The sequence below is a fragment of the Dipteris shenzhenensis genome, chromosome 10 (genome assembly GCF_047967505.1).
Source record: "Dipteris shenzhenensis isolate YYH24624 ecotype China chromosome 10, Dip_SZ_1.0, whole genome shotgun sequence".
In the NCBI taxonomy this organism is placed as follows: Eukaryota; Viridiplantae; Streptophyta; class Polypodiopsida; order Gleicheniales; family Dipteridaceae; genus Dipteris; species Dipteris shenzhenensis.
In genome coordinates, this window is record NC_141605.1 from 22,666,284 (window position 1) to 22,687,402 (window position 21,119).

Sequence of the window (21,119 nt, forward strand, 5' to 3'; positions counted from 1 at the left end):
CTGCAAGTCACCATGCAAGAAGGCATTTTTCACATCCATCTGATGCAAAGACCATCCCTTTGCAGCAGCCATAGCAATTACTGCTCTCACGGTTGCCATCCTTGCAACTGGGCTGAAAGTTTCCTCATAGTCAATTCCATATGTCTGTGCAAAACCTTTGGCAACCAATCTTGCCTTGTACCTGCTAACAGACCCATCAGCATTGTGCTTTACTTTGTAAACCCACTTGCAGCCAATAGCCTTCTTATCATGAGGCAAAGGCATCAAATCCCAAGTGTGGTTTGCATCCAAGGCAGCCATCTCTTCATCCATAGCTGCTTCCCAATTTTTATGCCCTGCTGCATCCTCAAAACATGTGGGCTCTGGCTCCTCTAGAACCTTGACCATATAAGCATAGTGATGTGCTGTATACCCATCATATCTCAGCCTGTCAACTGGATACTTAATACGAGTGGACCTCCGTACAACTGGATCAGTTGCAGGAGTCTTTAAATCATGCCTGCTTTTCCTTGCACCAGGTGTAACAACAGAAGGAATCCCAAGTTCCTCATCAAGGCTCATTTCAGAGCCGCTTGACTCTCCATCAACATGAGAGCTACCAGCAGACACATCAAACACTGGAGTATGGTCCACTTTTTCTTTTCCCTTATGTGATACCTGCACAACACTATCAGGATTGCCATGTGACGATTCACTAGATCTCAATCTCCCTGTCCATGCATTAGATCCACTAGTAGAGGACTCTCTGGGTCCACTCAAGGCTTGAGATTGCTGCTCTGCATTTATTGCAGCATTCCCATTTCCTGCATCTGCATCTCCTACCATAACAGTTGGTGCATACCAGCTGCTCATTTCATCAAAAACAACATCTCTGCTCACTTGCATTTTGCGAGTGGAAGGGTTATAATAGCGATACCCTTTCTGGTGCTGAGCATATCCAATAAAGATGCATTTTTCTGCCTTTGGATCCAGCTTGGTTCTCTTCTCATCAGGAACATGAACATGCGCTATGCAACCAAATACCTTCAAGTGAGAAATATCTGGTTTTTGGCCTGTATACATTTCTTCAGGCGTCATGCCATGGACAGCTGCAGTGGGGGTTCTGTTCATAATATAAACAGCAGTTGCTACTGCTTCAGCCCAAAAATAATCAGGCATGTTTTTCTCATTTAGGATCGCCCGTCCTACTTCTGCAATATGCCTGTTCTTCCTTTCTGCAACCCCATTCTGCTGAGGGGTAGACCTGCATGAGTACTTCCTTTGAATTCCCTGTTCTTTCAGATATTCACAAAATTCTTCTGAAAAGTACTCTCCCCCTCCATCAGATCTTAGCACTTTAATATGCACACCTTTCTCTTTTTCAACCATGGCCTTAAAAGCCTTGAAATGGCTGAACACTTCACTTTTGTGCTTCATAAAATAAATCCACACCTTCCTAGTGTAGTCATCAATAAACGTCACATAATAATGGCATCCACCAATAGAAGCAGCTTTGGTTGTCCAAACATCTGAATGGATCACTTCCAAAGGTCTTCTGCTCACCTTAGCATTTTTGGGAAATGCATGTCTGGCCTGCTTACCCATTTGGCATGCTTCACATACCTTTTGCATTCCCTCAACTCTGAATTTAGGCAAACCTGCAACAATGTTTTTCGTTTGCATAGATTTCAGCCTTTGTATATTCACGTGCCCAATGCGCTTGTGCCATATCTCAATATCTGCAATGACACCTCTCCCATGCGCAAACATAGCAGCTTTCACCTCAGGCATATCAACATCCAAGGTGAACATTCTTCCATTTTTGTTGCCTTTCGCAACCAAGCGGCATTTATTTTTCAGGTCTTCAACAAAGCATCCATCAGGATTAAATCTAACCTGCAGACCTTGCTCAACCATCTGGCCAACTGAAACCAGGTTCTTAGTGATTTTTGGAACATGAAGTACATCTGCCAAGTACTTTGTTTTGCCATCCTGCATAGCCAATGGCACTTTACCAACCTGCGTAATTGGGTGCGCAGTATCATCACCTGTTTCAACATAACCTGGCTTATCCAAATTTCTGACATCATGAAACCACTCACCATGACTGGTCATGTGGTTAGAGGCACCTGAATCAACATACCAAACATCATTGCAAGCTGCAGCATCTCCTGACATGGAGTTAACCATATGCTGCATCACAAAAAGGTGCTCATTTCTGTCGTCACCATGCCCACTTGATGATGCATAGTTGCTTTGCTGCAACTTTCCACTTTTGATGTCATTCTGCTTTTTATAGCATGTATTCTCCTTGTGTCCAGGCTTTCCACAATAATAGCATTCTATGCTGCTATTTACTTGCTGGTTCCTTTGCCATGAACCACGGCCTCTTTGGCTCCCCCTGCCTCTAGAACTACCACGTCCTCCTCCATAGGACTGGTTTTCCTGTTGTTGCTGTTGGTTCTGATTTCCTGCACGGCCACCAGAACGGCCTCTTCCTCTACCTCTGCCTCTACCTGTATTCGAGTAGAAAGCAGTCTCTTGAGAAGTTGAGGTGGCTGAACCACCATTCCTTTGCTCTTCACTCAGCAAGAGAGCAATAAGTTCCTGAAAATCAGGAAATGTTTCACGGACTCCAATGGATGTCCGAAATTGTGCATAATCTTTCCCAAGACCATTCAAGGTCACAGACACTAAGTCCTCATCATCAACAGGTGCTCCAATGGAGGCAAGAGAATCTGCAAGGCCTTTCACCTTCAAGGAATACTCATTTATATTCAGATTTTTCCTTTGCACATTGTGCAACTCCTGCTTTAGCTGCATCTTTCGTGCTTTGGTATTTGTGCTATACAGCTTCACCAATGTATCCCATGCCTCCTTAGGCGTCTCTAGATCCTGTATATGCACAATCATAGAATCTGAAATGCTAACGGACAGCCAATACAGGCATTTTCTGGCTTTTTCATGCCATTCTTTAAAGGCCTTCAATTCAGCAGGAGTGGGAGCAGCACCCAAAACTGGTTCTGCAGTTTCACCACTGATGTAATCCCAAACTCCCTTTCCCATAAAGAAGTTTGTCATCCTGAACTTCCATGCTTGGAAGTTGTTCTTGTCAAGCTTCTCACTGACAATGGTAGACAAATTCTCAGATATTTTACAAATCATGAATTGCAACAGCAACCTGTAAACACAGCAAATGCCTCAGAAGGGCAAATAGCAAAACTTCTGCAAAGAGCCTCACAGGGGCAGATCTGCAACACTGACGAAAGTGGTATTTCACCACACAGTCACTTCCTCGTGACGATTTTGCATCAACAGGCAACAGGCATGAATCTGCAACTCCCAATATCTCTGCACATAGGCATACGATGCAATTTCTATGGCACCTTTCCACCGACTAGCCGCGCGGTGGTCGCACAGCAAAAACAGGGCCTTTTTTTGAGTGCCTGCGAAGAACTTCTGCCTTCAAAACGGGCCCTGAAACGGCCTCAAATCAGAAAAATAAAGTCACCGAGGGCTTCGCCCTCGCCCGCAGCATATACTGCGCTCTCGCCGCACCGCGAAGGGCCTCTCAATCTAAAGCAGTGTACTCCTGTACTTCTGGCTGTGCTACCTGCAGAGATTTGCTCCCAAACTCGAAATAGGAAAGCTACACTGGTCCTCTTACCAGGACACCACAAACTTGGCTAGCTTTCTTGAGCTCCTTACCACGAACAAGGCTCTGATACCATGTAAAGAATAAGGGAGAGAGATAGGAGACTCAAGTTCAGCTTTCTTCACAACACACAAAAGAGAGAGGACACAAGGTTGGAGGGTGAAGCCTTTCTTCACTTTTGCACACAACAACTATATAATAGAAGAGGGAAATACCCTATATGTCAAAACCTAGAATACGTGGTTCATATGTGAACCCAAACCAAAAACATACGTGGTAGTCTAACTACACCACGAGTACAACTAACATAGGCGGTGACATAAATGATAGTCATCCAGGAGATATATCGGGGGTAGAGCTTGATATCTCAACATCCTTTTCTATTTGATAATGATTCCACTTTTGATGTCATTACTACTCCTTCATCTGATGGCATCACTGCTACTCCATCTACAGAGCAATGTGTTGACAATCTTGATTTGCATCCTGCACATACACAGGCCTCTGATGATAGTATTGATATTTATGTTGATCTGCCTATTGATTTTGAACATGGTTCTACTCATGATTGTGTTGATGAATTTGAAATCATTGATCATGCAATGGTTGCTCATGAAGACCCTACTACTTATATAGAAGCTATCTCTTCTGCACAAAAGAGTCAATGGCAAGAGGCAATGGAAGCAGAATATGATTCTTTGATCTCTAAAGGTACATGGGTTCTTACTGAACTACCTCCGAGTCGCACTCCTATCAAACGTTAGTGGGTTTATAAAACCAAAACCAAAGCTAATGGTTCTTTTGACAAGTTTAAAGCTCGTCTGGTTGCAAAAGAATACTCACAAATTGCAGGAGTTGATTGATATATTGCAAAATATATTGATGTTAATTTTTGCTCAACCATGCCATCGGGCTGAACAACAACTAATGTCTGCGCACCCTTGATTGAGGAGCTATAGACCCTATGGAGGGGCATACGTGTCTTTGATATTTCTAGAGCCCCGAGGCAAGCTGCAGACATGTGCATCAAGGGATTTTTGATGTGGACCATGCATGACTATCTAGGATTTGGGGAGTGCATAGGTATGTGCTTTTGCATGCCTATTAATACCTTTATTATTCTATTGTGGTGTGATCTATGCATGTCTAATGACCTATATGTCCATGCATGTATGTAGGACTTCAAACACAAGGGTACCATGCTTGTACTATTTGTGGCCCTAGTTTGAATCCACAACACTCCAAACATATGAGGAAGATGGATTATAAAGGTCATGCTCAATATCTTTCGCTTGATCATCATGCATGTGAAGGTCAACTTGATCCACCACTGGTCTGTAGCATAGCAAGTGACTGGATTTGGTATTGGAGAGATAATAGTGAGGAGCCTCCTCCTTGTATGGACCGGCTGTCTATCTTTCATGAGCTTCCATATTGAGGCGAATTACAAATCCTTCACCTCTTGGATCCCATGCATATCTTCAAGAATGTGGTGGGCCAGTGGCTTCTATTTGGTCACACTTGGTTGGTGACAAAGATATAAGGGGAGTGCGAAAAGAATTGCATGAGATGGGTAACATTCCTCACTTGTGGCCCCAAGAGCATGTGCGTAGAACTCAAGAGCATGGTTCTACAACTCAGGAAGCTGGTTTAGGAACCCAAGAGCATCCTCCACAAATTGTTCTCCCAAAGGCACCATGGATCCTTTCCAAGGTAGAGGAGGAAAGGGTTGAGGTGGATATTACATCTTTTTGGATACCCATGGGACACATATGTTGCCTGAGGGGAAATTTACAAGGGACAATAAGCTTAGTGGCTTTAATTACCATGATTGGTACAAGGTCTTACAGGTATTCTACGTGTTATCTTGAAACAAGAGTAGAACTAAGATTGTGATGCTTTCGTGTAATTAACTTATTTGATTATGACACATTGTTATAACTCCTTTGTTGCTTGGTCAATTTATCCTCCCAATTACAATGAGAGGTTGCTTATCAAAAGATGTTAGAACTGATATCTATTGTAAGGTCTGTGGCATTGTCACGTGTGCTTACTATCATATCCCCTTCATTATATTTCATACAATTTTAAATGATGGGTATAAAATATTGAATCTTACAGGTGCATGTGGAATAGGTGGATCTCACAAAAAGAGATCTCTTTATCGAGCATCGAGAGGGCTAAGGTGGACTCCATTAAAGCTATGTTCTTTCTTGAGAAGCACTTTCCCTCAATCATTATGATGACTCAGGTGCACTTGCTTGTACATGTAGTTGATGACATTGCCATTGCAGTATGTTTTTCCTTGAACGGTTTATGAAAACCTTGAAGGGATTTGTAAGGCAAAGAGCTAGACCCAAAAAAAGCATGGCGGAGGGATGGCTTGTGCAAGAGTTATTAGTATACATCACAGAGTTTCTTGCAGTATCCATGGATCTCAATATTCCACATGCTTGTTGGAACATCAAGGACGATGGTGGTGTCATTGCAAAGGCTCCCTAAGGTAAAGGGGTTGAAAGAAAGATGAGCAAAGAGGAAAGAGACAAATTCAAAAAGTTTTGTGTCCTAAATAGTCTTGAAATGCAAAGGTGGGTGGAGAGATATGAAGAGGCCACATGGACAGCATTTTTGTGTCGAATGCTTCAATTCAAAGAGAGTCACTTATGATTGTGGAGTCACGGCTAGCTTTGTACTGTAAGATAGCTGAGGAAGTGATTATGATACCAATCTTCTCTCCTCATAGTTAGATTATTGTGGGACCATATGTGACATCTATGAAGTTGATTTTAAACAATCTAGTATTTTCATTATTGATGTCAAATGGTTTAGAACTATCTACAATGGTCCCAATGCTACATTCAGGAAAGACAACTGTGGTTTCTTTGTCATTGACTCTACCAGACCCTAGAACAATGAAAGTGATACCTTTGTTCTTTCAGAGCATTGTGAACAGACACACTAATGAATTGATTAAAAGCTAATATCCTCGTTTTCAACAAAATGCTGGTAGATGTTCATATATATATATATATATAATACTTGAGCATAAAAGAATATTATTACTAGCACCTCATTTGTATCTTCAATGTAGATGGTCTTTCATCTGGTTTGTTTGGATCCAAGATGGTGGTACATGGTCCAAGTTGCTCCTCGAAGCAAACATATTTTTGAAGATAGGAATGTGGATACGGAGATGCCGGGAAAAGATCCAAATAATGATGCTGATGGATCTAGGGAAGAGGATGAAGATGATGATATGGGCCACTATGAATAAACAACTGTAATGGGGGAAGGTGGATATCATGACTTTGGGGAAGAATAGGGAGAACTAGAGGCCAGTGAACTAGAGGATCAAGTCTTAGGTATATACTCGGTATATATACAATAGGGGATGGATGATGTAGGTGATCACTGATCAATTGTATGTAAACCTTGAGATAGAAATATTTGGAGTTCAAGATGGCTCAAAATGAAGCCGTCTATGTAAATGCTACTAATTCATAGTTTTGACATCAACATGACCTTATGTATAATTTGGCCTTCACATTTTTATAGTGACATTTTGTACATTAATTTGTATGTTAAGTTCACTATCAATATATGAGTGTTTTGATCTCAATTTTGGTGTACATGCTCTTATATTTTTTATCTTTCAAATGTCTAAACTTGTGGTCCAAATTTATTTTGGGACCCTTGGAAATGACGTTCTGTAAAAATGTTGGTATGGAAAATTGTACCCAAGCATTAGTGAAAGTGTTGGTGCAAGGGCTGGTAGCAGTTGGTATATATGTCAGTATAGGGGTCGGTATATACCGACCCCTATATCGATAGATATACTGACAACCATACCAACAACTATTTTGATGTTTACATCGACACCTTCCTCGCCCGCCAACTGTACTGACGATCTTTGTGCTCGTGCTCATGAAGCATCGAAAGACAGTGTTAGAAAGAGGCCCATGTCTAGTAGTGATACCTCACAAAAGGAGGGATTGACACTCACGAATGGAGTGGGAGCACATGGTGCTGTGATACCATGATAGAGGAAATGAGAGAGGGAGAGAGAGAGAGGAGTGCACATGATATAGCTACCTGTGCATGAAGTTTTATTGAACATGAACATGAAGATATAGATGTGAACCCCTTACCATTAGGGTTAGGGCTTGCCCCTAATGCCCTAGAGGTATGGTGCAATTTACACCATCCTCAATTGTCCCTAATAATGTCCATATTGATGACATATTTTGTACTCACTACCCCTCATCTAGCATCATGGTGAACTCTTAATTATAAAGCATGATCCTCCCCTATGCTTATGGTCTCTATCAGACCCCACAAACTTCCCAGGCTTCGTGAGTTTACCTACTACTAATGGAATATGGGAAATTATGCAACTGTGTATATAAGCATAGAGATGCTTTTAGTATCCTTCAGCTTTCCCTCCCCCACTTTATTTGGATCATCCAGTATTGTAACCTTCTCTATAAAAAACCATGACATCTATAGGCATGTGCTCTGTTCCTTCCATGACATCTCTAATTTCCCTTGCCATTTTACTTTGCACATTGGATAATTGGTCCCATCCAAATTTGCAACCTCATCAAGTTTTGGTATAATCAAGCTTGTTTCCACCATGGCAGAGTGTGGGTGCCTTGGACATCTTGCTTTTGTCTGAACAAAGTGCAAACACACTTGTGACAATTACACTAGACCACCTCCATTATACAAAACCTCCCAACTCAATCGTAGACATATATTCTCCAATGCATCCTCTAGGGATCTCTCACCAATTGTCACTTTTCTGATTATTATACCATGCATGACTTTCCCAGCCTTGAGGCCATGTTACACATTAGTAGTGAATGGGTGTTGCTTGGTATGCCAAGGCCAACACACTATGCATATTAGAGAAAAATAGGGTTATTATCCCACAAGATGAGTTAAAAATATAGATCCTACAAAATGTTCGAAGAGGCTGGGCACATGCTTGAGGAATGCTCATTGGGAGCAAGGATCTAGAGACCCTTGCTAGAGGGGATCTATGTGGAACATCCATCAAGATATCTTTTAAAAATAATTATCTTGGAGATTTATGAAAATACCATGTAGATGGGTCGATATCACTTGGGGGGATGTGAGGGAATGGTCATCTAATGCGGCTTGGATGTAGATTGGATGATGCAGGGTGAATCCTAATGGACTCATAACATGCCATTAGAGAGCAAAATATGCAATGTCACTATTCGTTGCATGATTGTTGGGTTTTGTCAAATCGATTTTCCTCATAGGTGCATTTTAATTGTTTTGAAATACTCTTGGGGCACCAAATCAATATGTATTATGTTACTACCCTCGTCCAAAATCCAAGGTACTCGGGGGGGTCACTATGTATAAACCCTCTATATCACGTGCGTTCAAGGCCTATATTTAAAGTCCCTTATCTGTAAAAGATTTCATGAATAAAATGTACCCCTTTTCTATACAAATCTGTAAATTTTTTCCAAAACTATTTTAAATAGTCCCTTATGTATATTTATTTCTGTAAATTTTAGAAATAAAAAAAATCCTTCTGTTGAACTCACGTGATAGGGTTACATATGATGAGTGACCCCCCTGAGTCCAAGGTATGGGGGGACAAGGTCCATATAGAGTGTGCATGGATTTCCTTTAAAAATTTTAAATATGCAAGGGAAAAATATGAAAATCACATGTCCCCCCTCCCACGAAATATAAGGCATATACCTTGAAAAATATGCAATATTTTAAGATTTGTACATATTTTTCATAATCTGTGAGGCCCAAGGATGAGGGGGGGGGGGGGGGAAACAAAAAATACACTAAAATATGAAAACCCATCTCCTTTCAAATTAATGTAACTTTTTCATGTGTTACCTAAATTTCAAGGTGTAAAGACATATTTGAAGCTCTTTTAGTGTAGAACACAATCATGTTAATTTGACTAATTTCTACTCATGGCATATTTTTAAATTCATCTCATACTCAAAATTTTGATAGGTTTTTGTTACTAAAGCGAGTTGGCGGCCCATGGAAGTACTTAAGTAAATGATGCGCGATTTTAATGCTTGGGTTTTTTCAAATCATTTCTCTTTAGACCTCTGTGAATCTAGCAAGCATGCTAATCATTCTCCTCAAACTCCATCCTATCCACCTTGGTGTTGGTGGTGCTACTGTGCAGGTTGTTTATCGTTTTATTGGATAATTTCACATGATGCAATTATACATGCGGACCTCAAAATTGACATCGGGACGTGGACATGACAAAACAATGTTTTTTTGATGCCCTAAATTTTTGGAAAATGGGAGAATCAGTGTAATTTTTTGGCCACCACAACGGTAACTCGGTTACTATAAATTTTGCAAAGTGAACACATGTATATTGTTCTCCTATCGATTGTGGCTTAAAATGTAAACTTTTCCCAAAATCTACAACTACTATCATATACCCTGTGCACTTTTATAATATGATGACAAGCCATTATTATGAACTTTGTTGATGTGAAAACTAGCATGTTTGGACTATTGTAAATTGTCATGTTCAGTGAAATGAAAATTATCATGGATTAGCCATCATTGAAATTATAAATCTTTCACAGACACTTTGATGGGGTTTACGCTCCATTCACAAAGTGTTCTTGAAAAGATTTATAATTTCATCAATGGCTAGTCTTCCATCGCTTCAACCACCATCAACACCATCTTTGCATATCAATTAAATTGCATATCAAATAAATTGCATTTTTAAAGGTCTGCAAAGTGAAAGAATTGCATTTTAAGTGGACTGTATTATCATTGCATTTAAAGGATTACATTTAAAAGTCTCTCATTTTAAATAAATTGCATTTCAGAAGGATTGCATGTTAAAAGAATTGCAATTGCAACATTTATCAGACACAACCATATATCACACCAACATCTCTTCTTTTGAGTCACTAGAATTTGGTTCAAGGTTTGTCAGTATAGCGACATCATGCAAGGGACCTGGAAGATCTGTGTGTACCCACTTTGGCATATCACCATCACTACATACCCCTTTCACATCATCCAGCACTCTGACATTCGCATAGAGGTCAACCAGCAGCTTCTCTGATCTTTTTGATGTCAAGAGGTTTCTTGTGATAGAATGCACAAACTTATAGTTACTCTAGTTTCATTCACTAGATGAGTTGCTACAAGGTTGCGGCAACACCTTCATGGCCAAGGCTTGAAAATGAGGCGTGGATGCTCCACACTCTTCCCACCATTTCCATGCTGGCATATCTTTTGCTAATTCTTTGATTCTTGGATAGGAAAACAGTCCTTTTCTATTTCAAAAAGTTAAAAGTGCCCTAATAACAGCAGAGGCATACTCCATCCTATCGTCAAAGATACGTCAAGAAGATCATGCCACGACTGCATTATCTGTACATCAGTCTCTGTGCGATAGTCCCACCACTGTGGATCTAATATATGGGTGACATAGTGCAAAGAGTTGTGAGCTTGATTCCATCATTTTCACACCATCTTTTGCAATGTGGTTCATTTAGTCATGCTATATCCACCTTCTCCTGGCCTTGCATCTTTCTTTAAAACATCCTTTCAGCAATCCACCATGCCATATAAGAACTTCCCATGCTTAGCCCTTTCACATCCATCTTATGGATTGCAAACCAAATTGGCTTCATAGCTTCCACTGCATCGAATACCCTCTTTAAAAATGCCAGATTATTAACCAACACCTTTAGGTCTCCAAATTCATTATGAGAGTTGTTTGAACATGCCTCGGCTATCCACTCTGTGGCTTCTTTGCTGAATAGCATTTCGGTTACAAGAGCCTATTGTTTTAACAACTGCTCCATCATTATATAGTTTGTGTCAAAATGCATTTCACCTGGCTTTAGAAGCTCTACTAGCAAGTGATTTGCAGGCTGATGATTCCTAAATATGCCTGGTAATCGCTCATGGTTAAAGAAAGTACAACACGACATTTTGAGCCTCATCCATGAAAACTTTGAAGAAGTTTGTCTTATGTGTTTTGTACCAATCCTCTAAGACTAGGTCTAGACAATGGCACAAGCATGGAGATGCCCAAATACGTTGATATCTACGATTTATAATTTTCCCAGCCTTTCAAAAATTCTTAGCATTATTAGTAATTAGATGAATAATATTATTAGGACCGATATCTTCAATACATCTACTTAACTGCTCTGCAATGAATTCTTTCATCTTAGCCTCACTGCTTGTACCAATCGACTGTCGGAAAGCCTCCCCTTTGAATATCACAAGCATTATGTTAATCAAGGGCCGCTTGCTAACATTATTCCACCCATCTTATACGATGGTGCAAGCAGTTTTCTCAATGTCATCATAAACCACTTGATGCATCTCCTCTTTCATCCTACTGTAGTATGCATCCAACATGTTGTTACGGATGGCATCATAACGAGGCATTGTAAAACCCAGCTAGGCCAGCTTTAGCGACAGAGGCCATGGTTTTTTTCCAATGTGGGCTTTGCACCATGGAAGCTTCTAAGGATTGTTGTTGCACACACAAACAGGCATTCGAACGAGGCACATTACTGCATTGTCCTCTCTCCATATGCACATTCGAGCAACTTGCTGACTATGCAAGGGATCATGCGCCACTACCATGTGCAGTTGCACTTTGCGAACAACTTTCTATAGATTGCTTGCCCGAGGTTTCAAGACCCATGGTTCTTTCTTCAATTACAAGTTGAGATTGGTGGCATGCGACTATTTCATACACAATTGTGTCTGCACTTGCGGATACTAATTACCCAAAATGGCTTATACCACCCTTTCCACTCTCGGACCCTTGCACTTTCCAATCTGTCTTTCAGGGTTGCCTAGGAAATGTTTATGCATACGAGTTCCTGAACCCGTATAGATGTTACATCTCCACTTTGTGGCAATTACGAGCGTAACATAGTCTAGGGATTTTGTAAGGTTTCAGCCTTGTTTCTCTGGAGCCATGCTCATGTACTCTGTATGCACATACTAATAGATCAATGATGTGCAAAATTGTCAATTGCCATGTGTCAAAAAATTTCTCCAGTCTTGAACAAATTTATTTCCCAAATATGTGTTGCATGGAACAATCATTTCACAAATTCTTATTCTGCCAACATTCAATAAGTGTGCTAGACCTCCAGACGGAGCAACCATCCAATCGTTTTGCCCCCTCCTAACATAATTGGATGGTTATAGATGTGGTAATCTACCTAGGGACCTAGGCCTGGGATGGAAAATTCCCTTTCCCACATCTCGCTCTTTCTCGAGTAAGCATCTATCTACACTATGATATTTCGTGACATCATACTCTATACACAAAAGTCGGTATTTCACACATGCTAGTGCAGTATAGCTAGCACTACTTACATGCACGTGGCGGCCCACGGGTCTTTCTCTCACACCTTCTACTTTTCAATCTCAACCATTTGACACAATTATTCAAAGGATTTAAATGCATTTGTTCATGCTACAAGTAGTCGAAAACATCTAGACTCAAATAAATATGAAAGGAACCAGAAATTGATCGATTAAGAACATACATGGTCCAAATCAATGTCAAACTCCATTAAAATAGTTCCACATAGTAAATGTTCACTCATTTACATCTTTAGCTTGTACACGGGTGATTCTACTTTCTACATGGTTAATGCCTTGCAGGATGCCAGCAACGGATTTGACACTTGGTCCCTCACATCTCTTTATTAGTTTTTCTTCATCGCCAATCAAATGTTTTCTTATTCTCATGGACAATTCTGTAAAGACGTGGTTGCAAAAGTTGCACTTCCACTTTTGACACCCTAACATTGTAACAAAATCCTACGGTTTTGCAACACTTTGGCCTCTCCCTTGAGTCTCGTTTGGTGGTTGATGTTGACCTACCCTATCTTCTCTGTCTGCCACAGTTGCTGTACATGTAAAAGAGAAAAACCATCTCAATTCATTAATATGTTTTCAGCAACTTAAGAAAATTTCACTAACATGTCATCGAAAACAAATGCAAGTTTGCTAGACCTCAAGAGAGAGCAACCATCCAATTGTCTTGGCCCTCTCAACATAAATGGATGGTTATAGACATGGTAATCTTCCTGTAGAAATAGGCGTGGGATGGCAAGTTGCCTTATCCCATGTCCCGCTCTTTCTCGAATAAGCATCTATCTACACTATGATCATTCACATCATGATGCTCTATATGCAAATGTCGGTATTTCACACACACTAGTGCAGTAGCCAGCAATACCTACATGTGCACTTATTAAGACCCTTTGTTTGAATCTACGAAGTGAAGGATTATGGATGATACCTAGGTTAGACATATCTAATGTAATTTTAGACATAAATTCCATACCTATATAAGATCAACTAATTGTTCTGAGATAAGATAGTATTAATCTCTGCACATAAATGCACAATATACAATGCCACATATTTGTTCTTACAAGCAAACTAGTATAGTCTGTAACAATCTCTAGTGTGTGATTTTCGGGTTGATACAAGTTGGCAATTGCGAGCTACACAATCGGCTAGAATTTCAATGGGTTGTTATCAACTCGCGAATGCAAGCTACAACCACCGAAAGTCAAGTATTTTCATCTTCCTATTACCTAATAAGTACATATAAACTGTAATGTATAATTTCCAATATCACATCCATGTCCGAGTAATTATCGATCAGCATATGTAGACCAACCACTGGCACATGGTTCAAATGTATTTTGTATCCATATGCAAGTAGTTACAAGTCGGCATAAGTCGACTCTCCACTGGCACATAGATACTTACATTCAATCTCATATATATTTTTTACTAGTTATAGGCTATATAGCTAGTAACATACCAAAAAATGTGAGATTTCACTAAATTTTAAAAGCTAATGTCTATGAAAAAAAACCGTCTTTCTTATATTTTTGTGAAAATAACTTCAAATATATTTACAAAAACATTCTTTAAAAAATAATCTTTCAAATCACAAATGATAAACCATCAACTGAGAGCTATGCATTTATCCATTTTGCATCCTAGTGTGGGTAGATATCACAGCTGGCCTAAGCGAGCCTACCACCGACACTCGACACTTTTTGAAAGGATATAAAAACTCACAGATTAGTTTGGAAGCTTCCTTTATCCCTTTTTCCTTGTCCTTCTTTGTTTTTTTTGAGACTCCAAGCAGAGCTAGATTCTCAGGAATGTGAACAGTACGAGGTCGATGCAAAGTATATATAAGAAATTGCACCATGCGGTATGTTCACAATACCCCTCAGTATGTACCAAAAACCCATGCGGTACATGAAATAGACCGTGCAGTATATACATCACCGCATGGCATAGGTAAACACCGGGTGGTATACCAGCCCTTGTACCACATGATAAGTGGTTTTACTGCATGGTAACTAGTTGTAGCCAGTCTCGGTAGAAAAACATGGCAGGGCCGGTTTAAATCACTCCAAGGGGTCAAAAAACTTTTAAAACGTTTTAATTCTCCGATTTAAAATGCCTGTTTTAATTCCCTTGCAAATCTCTGGGTTGGCATAACTTCTTTTAAGCATTTTTCAAATTTTGATATGCTCTTTATGATTGTTTGATTTTGTAAATATATTTTCTATCTTCATATCACACCCTTTGTATATGTAAATTAACCTTCCAATCATGGCAAAAGGATACTTGTAAGAAGATATCAAAAATTCCCATTTCACAATCAATTGCCTCATGAGGTATGACATTATTGTATGTCTTATGATAAATTGGTATGCCTCTGATTTGTCGTGTGTAAATTAAAAGATGGATTTCTTTAAAGGATACTTTTCTTGCAAACATCGAATCAAATAACATGGATTATTTTGAAGCTTGTTCTTGCTCGAGAAGCACTTTCATCTTTATCCTAGCACACTTACTTGTGCATATAGTCGATGAGGTAGCCATTACAGGAACTATCCATAGTCATTGAATGTTTGTACTTGGAAAGGTTTATGAAAGTATTGAATGGTTTTGTGAGACAAAAGCGAGGCATGAGGGTAGTGTGGTAGAGGTCAAAAATAAACTCGAGGGGGGAGAGGGGAGGGGGCGGGGGGGTCACTATGTACAAACCCTATATATCGTGTGCACTCAAGGCCTATTTGTAAAACCTCTTATCTATAAATTTACCATGAATAAAACACATCCTTTTTTCTATTCAATCTATGAGTATCCCCTTTATATGATACCCTTGAATATGTGAAAAATGTGTAAAAAAGGGATTTATAAAACTCCTTCTATTGAACCCATGTGCTATGCTTACATATTTATGAGTGACTGATCCCCAAGAAAAGAAATGCCTAGTATATATCTTTGAGGGATTTTGTGAGGCAAAAAGCAAGCCCTCAACATATGTCATGGAGTTTCTTGCAAACATGTATCCTAGTATGCCTCTCATTTTGTGGTTGATTCCTCAAGGGAAAGGCCTTACAAGGAAGATTTATGAATAAGGTCATTAAATTTTGTATTCTCAATAACCATGACATGCAAAAATGGATTGATGGATATTTAATGGCAAAAGGTGAAGAGAAAAATTGCAAGGAGAAAATTTTGATGCATACAAAGCACACAACCATATCCAAAAGATTTGGCTCTTCGCATATAGAGGACTGCATGCCACATGATTGGCTACAAGAAGATCTTTGATATGTCAAGAATAATGTGGAGGTAATAAGTGAGTGTGAGTGGGATTTTAGAAGGATTTGCATGTAAGATTCTAATTTATTATCTTGTCATGTAATTGTAATAATTTTCTTAGGGGCCATGAAAATGATCACTATCATGTGCATGCTGGTAGTCTAAATTTAATTTTAGAAAATTTTAGTCTAAGAATTCTCAAGGAGGTCACTACATATAAGTCCAATATATCAAGTGCATTCGAGGCCTATTTGCAAAATCCCTTTTCTGTAAATTTATCATGCATTAAACACACCCTTTTTCAAATTTCAATATGTGAATATCCCCTTTATATGAAACCCTAATATATTTGAATAATGTGTAAAAAGGGGATTTTAAAAACTCCTTCTATTCAACTCGGCATGTGCTAGACTATTGTGGGAACTGCATCCAAGACATTGTAGAAATTGGGTTTAGACAATTTACTATTTTTAATTTTGATGCAAAATGGTTTGTAATTATCTAATTTGGTCCAAATGCTATATATAGTGGGGAAACACAGTAGTGGACTTTTCCATAGACTCCACCAAAATTTGGACAAATGGAAAGTGATAGTTTTGTTCTTCTTGAAGAGTGTAAGTAGGTATATAAAGTTGTATAAGCTATTCATGACCTCAATTTGAAGAATGTCTTTTTCATGTTGAACATAGGTGGTCATTCATCCAGATCATTTTAATCCAAGATGGTGGTATGTGGACCAAGTTATTGCTGAATTAAATCATCTTTTGATAATCGAGATGTGGATATAGATATGTGAGTGTTTCTTGTTGATCCATCTGATATTGGAGAAGAATCCTTAAAAGACTTTTCATCATCTTTTAAAGATCCACGGTTAGTACATCTTCTATTGCTTCCACTACATCATCCTCACCTCTAGAGAACCAAGATTTAGCTATTATAGATCCCAACCATATAGGAAACTTAGGGATAGAACTAGAGATAAATTCATTTTGAATGTAGGACTTGCTTGAGGATGTAGATATCGATGTAAATACCAATTCTTGAATAATTTATCCTAGATAGTGTTTTTCTTCCTTTGCAAATTAATTTGTATTTGCACCATGATTATTGAAAATTTCATTTCAGATTCATGATTATATAAAGCTATTTTAACCAAAACTTGGTGTGGAATTTTTATTTAATTTGTTCCTATTGAAAGTACCAAGCAAAATTTTTTTGGTAGTCCCACTACTAGTGTAGATTTTGGTACCAACATTAGAATGTATGCCAATTACTATTTCTCATACTAATGCAAATATCGATGTACTGTAGCATCACTAATATTGTTGAATATATCAACACAAATACCATCATTTATACCAATAGATGTTATCTTGATGAATATATCGATAACGACGTGGTTACCTTTACTCCACTAATTTTTCTAATGGAATATATTTTGTTAGTTTTTAAGTACTTAAAAGCGCTATAATAGGCTGATTCTTGTAGTAGTGAACTCAATGATGCATGCAAAGAGGTGAAATATTGAGGTGGAGGATGCGGCTAAAGATGAGGATGAGGATGAGGATTAATGGGAAGCATTAGATAGCAATGAGTCCCTTTCTTTAGACTAGATCTCTTTTAAAATGTATATAATGCATTTTCCTATCGAAGGGTGTGTAATTAATACTTATCGTTTCTAACATCATGTAATAAAATGGGAAAGGGGTCCAAAGGAGTTCCTCTTTAAAAAAAAAAGATTGTTTGTATAAGCGGAATGAGGCTTTTTGGACTCATATCTATGCTTTCTTTGACTCTTTTTTCACACAAACATTAATACTTATTTCAAGGTTACATTTTCAACACTAATATTATCAATGGAAGGATCATTGTTAAGAGAGAAAACTTTACATAAGCATTTGAATTCATTTTACAATGGCCCAGTTTTCTTTATAGTGCATGCATCTCTAGACAGGAGGAGATTGGATTCTTACAAATGTGAAATTTTGTATTAAAACAAAAAAGCTTGTAGCAATGGAGGAGATTGCATCCTTCAAAATGGGAAAGTTTGCAAAAATATAAAAGGATGAGAACTAATGGTAATCTCCATTCTCTCTCTCTTTTGTTGAACGTTTTGTGTAAAAATTTAAGTAGTATTTTACGAGACTATACTACACTTTTTCCTAAACACTAATAGCAATGCTCATAATTTCTTTAAAAAAAGCAACCAAAACGAGATGAAGTTATGTAATGGGATATATACATCGTGCTATGAGTGCTAGCATGGTGGCGTTACTTGTGAAGATCCAAGCACATCCCATGGCCCCCTTGTAGAGAATAAGTAGTCTATTTACCTCAAGAAACCAAATTCAAAGATGTAGTTCTTTGTAACCTATTTTCTCGGAAGTGTCAATTGCAGAAATCAGCGAGCCTCGTTGGGAGGACACAACCGTCATTCGATGTATCAATGTCAACTATTTCTCAAACCGCTTGATCGCCAACATACTCAGCGCCTTCGACGTGTATATTGCAAGAGTGCATCGTTTGTGCACGCTCGGCTGCTTCTGGCCCTTTGCCCTTCGTATCATCCGCAGTCTTTTCTGCAGGATTTTCATCCTCTTGCCCCGTAGCATGCACAAGCTCTCCAGCTTCTGGTAGTTGCTTCTTCGTATTGTCTACAAGTGTTTTTCCAGCTTGTACATTAAAAGAATATTCATCCGCTTTCTTCTTACTATCTGTAGGTTTTCCTGCTGCTGGTAGCTGGCTCCTCTTGTAGTAAACGGCGTAAAGCATTAATTGAATAGTCCCGAGAAGAAACCCAATACCATTAGGCACCTGCGTTTCAGTAATTTTTTCTGTTAAACGATACATGAGTTGCAATGGAACAGACCTTGCAAAAGTAGCAGTAAAGTGCATAAGTCTTAGATTACTTTTTACGTACCCCGATGAAAAGATCCCTCACGATGAGCGCGTAGCCCGTCCAGATTCCTCCACAGAGGAAAAGAGAAAGTGATAGAAAGAAAGGCATGTACTCCACGCTTTCCGTCTTGATGACTTGTCCCTGTTCATGGGAGAAGCCAATTCATAATCGCAAGGAAATAAAATGGCAAAGCCTTCAGGAAACGCTTTATTAGAAAAGAGAGCCATTACCATTACGCTCAATGGAGCAGCAAACATGCAAATGGAGTTGATGGCACCCAAGAAACCGACGATACTCAGCCGTTTACCTCCTTCCGCGCCAAAGAGCGTGCCAAAGAAAAGAGCTAAGAAGCCCAGCATACATAACAAGAAAAGCCGGAGAGTGGATAACTGCACGGGAGGGATATGCAAGGCGGTGTGAAAGCTAATGATAACCAATAAAATCCCAAACAGATTAAACAAGTATACACAATGCCTTCACATACCCTCTGTGGATTGGAGCCGAAGAAACTGTACACAGTCAAGTAACCAATCTCAAAACCACATCCAAGACTGCTAATTGTCACAAGCAATAAGCCCTTGGGATTCAAAACTCCGTAATAAAGCCATAGCATCTGACTGAAAAGGCAAACTATATAAGGGACAGCCGAGAAAGCTCCGGTGGATCTTTTTCTAATAATGCCCCAGAACGTCGGCCTGCATCAGAATTTTCTTTAGCACATGAGGAGCTACGGTACCTGGAATTTAATATGCGTACTTTAAGAACTATCGGGATCTAATTATCACTATTGGTTTACATATAAAGAGTCACAACAAACGGTTTGAACTTAGAGACGCCAGATCTGGTCGAGTTGTAGTCCTCATTGACAACGTCAAGCACGCAGTAGTGGACAATTACAGCTGTGTATGGGTTAATGGAGCTTACAGTGGTGCAGCGAACACCGCGATAGAGATTGCATTTCCTGGTCACACATACCATCCAAACAAGCTTTTAATACGACCCTTTATTTTATTGCAGTAGGCATTTGAAATCATCGTCGCTGCGCTAATCTGAAACAGCTTTGGAAGTGGTTCCAGGTATAAGTGGGAAAAGTAGGTTGCGTTGGTTACCAATAATGCCCACGACAAGAAGAAGAAGCTCCATATCGAAAGTTGAACCAGCTCTAAGCTGCAAACCGTTCTAACCTCGTTGAAGTTTGAGCTGCGTAGAACATGTATATACCCACAGTCAGACCATGGCTTCTGAATCAAATAAATCGAGATCGTTCCAAGATACCTAAGTTCACGAAAGTAGTCTTTCATGCAAGCGGTAATCGTGCATCGATGTCATGGAAGGAGGCGGTATTGAATTAGGATGGAGTGAATATAGCAGAACGCCAGGGAGCTCGCTAGATTTCTAGTGCTCGCTGCTGGTGGCCATGCAGAAGATCAGGTAGATCAATAATGCTGCGCTGCCTCAAGAGAGAGAGAGAACTACAAGACGAGGAGCTGAATGCTGAATGCGTTGCGACCTTATTATAGGGGGAGTGCGGGCCGGCGACAAGAAGAGCGCATGTCTCGTTTTGCCCCGCCTGTCATCTCCGTCGCACGCCCTTGTATTCTCAGATTTGTCAACCCTTCACTTTTCACACTTGTCTATTCATTTTTAAGATGATTTGTAACTGTGGATATACGCATGTACATTAACTCCACGTGCTATCTTTACTTAAGATGAGTGATGCCCCGGAGCACAGATCTATCCAGCACTCAAGACATCCATTCCACCTCTTAGTCTGTCCACATGACCCTTTGAGACAAAAATCTTACATTCTTCCACCATAGCCTAACATATCAACAACATGATCACCTTGTTTGACTTTTGAGATGATGATCTTTGGAGCCAAATGTTTGTCTTATAGGAGTCTAATAA

The 21,119-nt window shown here is 39.4% G+C and overlaps 1 protein-coding gene across 1 annotated transcript; it reads right to left on the reverse strand.

Annotated features, from left to right (window-relative positions):
- Positions 1-18,772: 18,772 nt before the first annotated feature.
- Positions 18,773-20,354, reverse strand: LOC147897562 (bidirectional sugar transporter SWEET6b-like). The gene is made up of 6 exons (XM_087380047.1): positions 20,321-20,354; positions 20,136-20,172; positions 19,696-19,906; positions 19,442-19,600; positions 19,233-19,352; positions 18,773-19,126 (listed from the first exon to the last, which is right to left on the reverse strand). Exons 1-6 carry the CDS (start codon positions 20,352-20,354, stop codon positions 18,773-18,775), a joined length of 915 nt encoding a protein of 304 aa, XP_087236173.1.
- Between the last annotated feature and the right edge of the window lie 765 nt (positions 20,355-21,119).